Below are 7,876 nucleotides of genomic sequence, written 5' to 3'. Positions count from 1 at the left end.
GCCTAAGACTGTAAACTAATATTGATGGATTACATGAGTGAAAAGTAGCTCATCGCAGTGTTGACCTTTATGATGACTAAAAGGATTGAAATATACCTGTCTACATAATATTTACAATGAACAAATGAATTAAAGTCATTAAACGTTGTAACACGTTCAAGAACATACATGTGTATTTCCAGAACAACTTTGTGTTTATTTGACTTAAACATATCATTCTATCAATCATGAATTTTGAAAGTTCCTAATTTAAAAGTTTGAAGAGTTCTAATTCAAAAGTCCATAAAACTTTTCTTGATGTACAATTAATATTTGGGCTTGTATATAATTATTTACATCATTTTGAAATAAGAAATTTATGTATTGTGTTAGCCCTACCACAATAGGAAAGAATTCACTCAAAAATAATTCAAAGAATAGAATAAACATTGTTTTTCTTATTCACCTTCGAGCCGTAAATTTGGCTTTGTTATGTATGGCAGCTGCTATAACAGAGATTTGAGGCTAGTAAATGATTCACTGTTATATTTTCTAAAACCACTTTTATTTTTTCCAGTACTATTTATCCTAACACAATAAATATGTACATTGTACATAGATCGGAGAACTAATCATCACAGCCCTCTTCAAGCTAATAAACATAATAAATTGCGAAGTTAAGCTACATAAATTAATATACACAGAAGAATAAACAATAATACATTTAAAAAATGTAACACGTGCTCCATCGGATCTCTTTGTACAAAGCAATGCATGGATATATTAAATTTATCTAAAACGCGTGAGTTTTATATTTCGATAAAATTACATCAACTGAGAGCACAAGAACTTAATAATAATTACAAAAGTTACTTTTGAAAAATCAACAAAAAATGTACTACATTATAACAGAAATATTACTCCTTAAAAAAATTACTTTTACACTTTAAAATCCGTTTTAAACAATATCCAGAAGAAATATTACAAAGAATTCTTTTTTTTAAATATGAGCTGTAATAATGTTATACAATTGGGAATTAAATTTTTTTGGGTAAAGCTTCTTTTTTTATTTTCGAGAAAAAAAGCGTGTTGTAACATTTCCATGTTTGCTTAACTAAATATTTTGAATAAGTGTCTCATATTATTTCAATTTATTTGTTGATATTTTAATAAATTAAAGAGCCACATACTGTGTGATTTTCAATCATTAAAAAAATAATGTCAAGGACATCCATATTTTAATAATAATTTTTTTTTTTTTTCAAGTTCTGCTTTAAGATGTATCTGTTGGTCATAGGCGTAACTAGATCTTGTCACTTGGTGTAGCGAGAGCAAAGAGGTTTTCATTATAAATTCATAAAGCTTTATAAAAAAAGTAAAGACCGTCAAAAAATCCCAAAAAACTCTAAAGTTAAATTTCTGCGGATATTTATTAGCGTAGGTGGTCTCTGTTAACCATCAGGAATGTTATATAAGGGATAATAAGAAGAACTCCATTATTTTGTTTCGTTAACTTCAATGTTTTATTTAGCATAGTAAGAATTATCCAATTTAGGAAAATATATGGTGAACCGTTTTGTTCTAAAGCTTGTTGCCATTTTTAAGGTAATTCCATAATGTCTCTTTCACGGAAACCCTCGTCCCTATTAGCAAAAAAATGGGGAAGTCAATTTTCACTAGCTTTTTTAAGGGGAATTTTTCAACAAAACCATGTGCCATAGAGAGGAACAGGTGCCAGGTCCGGACTATAAAGTGGACGCCTAAGAACTTCCCAACTAAGCTCCCGGAGCTTCCAGCAATTGAATGGCGATGTGTATGGCCTGCCATTGTCGTAATGAAACACTATTTCTCTTCTATTGTCCAAAGATGGCCGCTATTGGGCGATGGCTTCCTTCAGACGGTCCAATTGTTGACAGAACAACTCTGAATTAAGAGTTTGGCCATAGGAGAGCAAATTATAGAAGTCGATTCCCTGTCAATCCCACCAAGCGCATAACAAAATCTTCCTGGCTGTTAATCTTGGCTTGGCCACCTTTTGCGCCGGCCCGCCATAATTGAACCACGACTGTTTTTACTTGATGTTATCGCAAGTGTCCCCCCACTTTTTCATCAATAATTTACATAACAAACCAAGCATCATTGCTGGTAGAATGTTCTCTGTATTCACGATAATTTTTTCTTCGGAAAAGAGGGATCATATTTAGCTAAGGTATAACCGAAAAAACTTTGAACAAAAAGATCGTACGACTGATGAAAGAAAAACATCAAAATTGAATTATGCATTTCGAACATTTATTAGTACATTTATGAATAATAAATCCAATATTATTAAATAAAATGGTTCCTACCAATGTTGTTTATTTGTACATTTATATTCGTTTATCTATTACAAATCGTTATCGAACTTATTATTGATCCCACTTCTCGAAAAACCTTCAAAATATTCAAATTTTTACAAAATAATATGATTTATTTTGTACACTTCTCCATGTTTGCTATGACGGATACTGTAGTTGTCTATTTTTGTAGTTCCATCCCTTGTTAATTTGTCTCTTACTAAAGCATGTTTTCTTTTGTTTATAACAAAATAAACCCAAAAAGAATTTAATTGGTGGGGAATTATCCCTTTGAATTCTGATTGGTTTAAAATGGTTTAATGCATTAGGCTCATCTTTTGTCTTATGTCAATGCTACAGATTTGATTTTGTTGGTCAAAGTTACAATATTATTATTTCCGGTTCATTGTTGGTCTATCTTATTTTTATTAAGATGCGGGATTGGCAGATAATTAAATACAATAGTAGCTTTAATTAATTAATAAAATATTGAACAACACTCCGTGGATTTTTATTTACCATAATAGACAGTAACATACAAGTGAAAATAACTAAATAAGATATTATATCTATATTTTATAAAAAGAATCTATACAAATCTATTTGGATTTACTTTTGAATGAACTTTCAATGTCAACTAGATGTTTCTTATGAGTTTCTGGTAAAAAGAGGAAAACAAATATCCAACAAAGTAATACGACTAGAGTGGAATAACCAAAATAAATAGCAACTCCGTAGTTTTTGAGTGCATACAGTCCCTAAAAGTTATTAAGTAATGAATAGAATACTGATATATGTATGTTTTTTTAAATGTACTTACAAACTTCGTTGCTACTATCATTGATATACCATCACAGATCCCAATAATACCGCATCCAATGGATCTCAAGTCTGAAGGAAAGAGCTCACCTTGTAACATATAAGTTATTTGAAGATATCCAGAAGAAGCAGCTGATGCATATGTGAAGTAACTAAGAGCTGGAATCCATTTAGTTAAATACTGATATTCATCAAGACCCCAGTGACTAAAATATTGCTGGAGAAGATATTTTAGAGTTTATTTATAATTGTAACTTAGATTTTTTTTAAATTAAAATCCCAAGAGTCTTAAAATACTCAGATGGCATAAATTGCTTTTGAAATATAACATTGGGAAACAAACTTATTTACTATTTACTTACATTATTTAATAATACATGATAAATGGAAGTCATTAAAGTTCCAATTCCCATAAAGGTAATGGAGAGCAAATACACTTTCCTCCTTGGATATTTAGCAATCCAAAAAAAGGAAATGGCACTAAATATGGCTCTAACTAAACAATTGACTGTTGCAGCAGCATAAGGCTCAATTGGAATTCCAACTTTCTAAAGAAATCAAATAAATATTCAAGTCTCAAAGAATGTATTAACCTTACGTTAACAAAAGTGACCATATAAAAGGATATCACTCCTAGGCCATTCCATTGAAAAAACATGGCCGTTAAGAAAAATATAATCATAAAAGGTTTTCGAAAGGATGGACATCGAACTTTATTCAGAGCAGAGAGGAACTTTTTCTATGGTGAATTATTTTAAAATTGAATGGTTCTGTATTTATGCATATAATTTTCTACTAACATATGGTTTACCATTCTTATTTGAATCCATTTTAGGTTTTAAGTGTGCATAAACCCTTTGAAACTCTTGATAAGCCAATTTTTCATTGGCACTGAAATATTGGAGACTCTTTAAAGCCTCACACTCTCTACTTTTTTTAATAAGCCATATTGGAGAATTTGGACATGTAAATAAAATAATTCCAGTCAATATGGGAAAGAAGACCAAGCAAGCTAAAAGTGAAAGATTTAAAGTTAACTATTTATCTATATGTATGCATATACATTACAAAGAACATGTCTCCAATGTATCAAGCTACCAATGAGCGTTGTGAAGCAATATCCAAATATATAAAAACTCATTAGAAAGCTTCCAGTAAGTCCTCTAACTTCAGGCTGACAAATTTCACTTGAATAAATGGGAATTGTCACAGACCCAGATCCTGATGACACACCACCTAACAAATACTTGCATAATTACTAAGGCAATATATATATATAATTTGGAGTTACAGAGTACTGCACCAATAAGAAGAACGGGGTAGGAATAGGAAAATCGAATGATAAAGAGTCCCGTAGTACAAATTGCACAATCAATCATTAGGGAAATTCTCTGTCCAAAGAGAGTACCATTGAATGCTCCCACGAACGATCCAAATAAATATCCAATTGATAGTGTTGTGGCTATATATTTATGTAGGAATGTGAGTTGTTATTTTGAGATTTTTTTTAATATAACTCTCACCAAACCAGGAGCTTTGATCAAGTGTCAAAAGAAGCTCATTTTTGTCTGCTGGATGAAGCAGTTGTGGAATCATGATGGAAGACATTGCAACAACAAAGCCTTGTATAATTTGTAAAAAGTTGGACACGATACTTACCCATATCTGTAGTTACATTAGAAAAAAATATAGAAACTGATAGTATGGGATAGGATAAATACTCTAATTTACTTGACGAATGATGTGCTTTTGAGTCCAAAAAAACCTAGGAGGAGTTTCTTCATTTAAGATTTCATTTTGTCCCATGATATATGAATGTAAAGCGGCGATTTTACAAACGTTATATAGCAGAGACTTAAAAAACTATAGAAAATTAGTACTTGAATGACAATGAATAACATCGTGAGTAAAAAATACACACTTTTTTATCGTAACTAATTTATCCTAAATGAAATTATCCTATTGTAAAATGTATCAACAATGAAATGAATATTATAATATTGATTTTTAAGAACTTAAGGATAAAATGAGTAATATATAATACTAAAGTAACAAACCCTCGCTCCTTATGTACTGACAAACAATTCATTTCGTTATTTAAAATACACAAAACTTGTTTTTTCTACATTTACAGCCACGCTTAATTATGAAATTTATTTTTATATTTTGTCATTATAAAGTTACATAGTTAATAATAGCATATATAATCTGCTCACAAACAAAAAATTGTTATATAAGTAATTGAAAATATTAATTATAACAAAATTATTGAGTTACTTATAGAGTTGAGCTTATATAAGAAACATCGAATGACAAAAAAATAGTTGAGATTCAATGGATTAAAATTTCAACATATGTAGCTTGTTTATGAGTAAAAATCATTTAATCTAAAGACCCAATTAAGTAAAATTTTTAATATTTTTGCTATATTTTCCATTCAATTCATAATTTTTTTGTTATTTTCTTATTTATGGTCACTATGTTAAGATACCCTAAAATGGACTACTACAATCTCGATAATTTAAAATATTAATGAAATGATAGTTATTTACACAACAAGGGTATTCTCTAGTATAGTGTTGTTCCTTATTTATTTTGTCCTTAGAATGTTTCCAAAAATGTCAATGTTTTATTGAGCTAAATAAGATATGTATTAAAACCCATACGCAAATTTTGTAAAAAAAAAAGATGTTCATATTTTCATCTTAATGCAATATAATACGCAAGACAGATTATATTTGTTCTTCATTATATAGTTTATTCTACTATTTAGCAAAATAATTTAAAAAAGAAAAATAACCACAATGAAGAATCAATTTTACTTTCTTTAAGGACCAACAAGAAGAACCAAATCAGATTGGATCACATTTATTGGTCCTAAATAAAGAACAATGCAACAATGGTATTCTAGTATGAAAGTTGTAAGGTGTATCCAGAATATTTCCACAAAATTGTCTTCGAAGTTCTTTTGGAGACGAAAATATTTAATTTAATAGTTCAAAAGAATAACTAAGCAGTGGTCGAGATCCAGGGCAAGAGTAATATGGATCAAATTTTTAAGGTCATTTTTTCAGATGAATTTATGATTTAAACATTTTCCAAATCTTATTTTCCACATAAAAAGTACTTAACAGCACAAAGATCAACTTGGTGTTTTAATTGTCTCAACATATATATAAATTGGAGAACTAAACATATGCGTAGGAGATTAAAAACTTATAGGCAATGGCATCTTATTTTAGGCAATCCAACCAATAGCCATATAATTTTTTTTATTAATATCAATAAATGTATAAAAATAACGTGATCAAAGAAAAGTATTTTATAAATTAAAAAACATCATTCAAAAAAGTGTCACTTATAAATTAAAAACCGTCATTTTTAGAAAATTGTACAAAACACACTCTAACTTTGTAGTCTCAGAAGAAAACTTTAATACATGTATTTGAGTTTCAATAAGTTTCTTAGTGTTAATCTGTGTGACGCAATACAACACATGTGTCAATTTAAGTATAATATAAATATATCTTCTGACAAACTGCGATATCTGTGCAAATAACAACATGTATGAACAAATTGTACAAGTTGTAATTTCTTCGTCTTAAAATGCATTATTTAATTATAACATTTGTCATTATAAATCCATACTATCATTTCAAATTAAAATTAAATGGTTATTATATAATTATTAGTACTATAATAACTGATGGCATTTGAACTTTATGATATGTCAAGGAATACTTATTTTAGTAATTGTATTGAAATAGTGAAAAATTACCCTATAAATATACTGATCATCCATGGAATATTCCATTATTCCATTATCATCCTCCCAAGTACTGTAAATTTTTCATTTAAAACTATTCAGCTCACCTTTTGTTTCCAACTTGTACAATTTGCTTACACAGGTTACAACTTGTACAAAATTACAACTTATACACAATTACAACTTATACACAATATATACATTATGAGCCCTCTGGCCTATAATTTATTGAAAAAACAAATACACTAATAAAAATACGTTGTGTGATTCAAAATGAAATTGGTAATTTAGATTTTGTCTTTCACAATTCATTAATATTTTTCTTTTAAGACTCTTTTATTGAACATCTGTAGCAAACTGTCGATTAAAGATGTTTATAACTTCTAACCGATCCAACTCATTGACATCCTGACCGTCTTTTTTCCATTTTTTTTTCTGTTGGTCGATGCTTTAAATTAGTCCGGATTAAGAAAATTGTCTCGTCCCAATTTCATTCTTACTCTTCATTTTTGTTTATTAAGAGGCTGTGGTCATGAAACAAGTTTTTAAAAAAATATAATTTTCCGGTAGGATTAATTATAAGAAACCGAAAATTAATCTGTTCACCTTCATAATTAACAGAATATTTTGGAGGAGAGTAACTTAGCTGTCATGGGATTCCTTGGATTAGCTGCAAATAGCTAAGATAAAATGGATATAAACACAAATTCCACTCCTTATCTTGTCTATTTCTTTACTAATATGGAGTGGGGTTTGTGATTTTTTCCTAAGTCTCAAGGCTGCTGACAGCAAATCTAATAAACGTTAAGATAGCTAAGCTGCTCCTTTCCAAAATATTCTTCAAATGGTCAGGGTTAACTTGTTATTTTTCGGTTTCTTTTTTTTTTCATACTAAAAATGTCTTTGATTTACAACATTAGTATAATTTTCATGAAATTCAACTCATATCGGCTAAGTCAGTTTCAAACTCCAATGA

General features: G+C 29.1%; 1 protein-coding gene across 4 annotated transcripts; it reads right to left on the bottom strand.

Moving 5' to 3' along the window:
* Positions 1 to 2,804: 2,804 nt before the first annotated feature.
* LOC121114484 (solute carrier family 2, facilitated glucose transporter member 6) lies at positions 2,805 to 5,242 on the bottom strand. Of its 4 annotated transcripts, XM_071886861.1 has the most exons (11): positions 5,192 to 5,242; positions 5,056 to 5,093; positions 4,866 to 4,997; positions 4,658 to 4,799; positions 4,426 to 4,596; positions 4,203 to 4,370; positions 3,935 to 4,146; positions 3,733 to 3,873; positions 3,497 to 3,682; positions 3,136 to 3,351; positions 2,805 to 3,073 (listed from the first exon to the last, which is right to left on the bottom strand). In XM_071886861.1, the coding sequence occupies exons 3-11, from the start codon at positions 4,938 to 4,940 to the stop codon at positions 2,915 to 2,917; spliced, it is 1,470 nt and encodes a 489-aa protein (XP_071742962.1). In that variant the 5' UTR covers positions 4,941 to 4,997; positions 5,056 to 5,093; positions 5,192 to 5,242; the 3' UTR covers positions 2,805 to 2,914. The 4 variants fall into 4 exon arrangements, with proteins under 4 accessions (XP_071742962.1, XP_040564392.1, XP_040564393.1 ...); XM_040708458.2 differs by having other exon boundaries at positions 5,056 to 5,218; XM_040708459.2 differs by having other exon boundaries at positions 4,866 to 4,988; positions 5,056 to 5,216.
* Positions 5,243 to 7,876: the final 2,634 nt, after the last annotated feature.

The sequence above is a fragment of the Lepeophtheirus salmonis genome, chromosome 3 (assembly GCF_016086655.4).
Source record: "Lepeophtheirus salmonis chromosome 3, UVic_Lsal_1.4, whole genome shotgun sequence".
Taxonomy (NCBI): Eukaryota; Metazoa; Arthropoda; class Copepoda; order Siphonostomatoida; family Caligidae; genus Lepeophtheirus; species Lepeophtheirus salmonis.
This window is presented reverse-complemented; position numbering and strand designations above follow the sequence as displayed.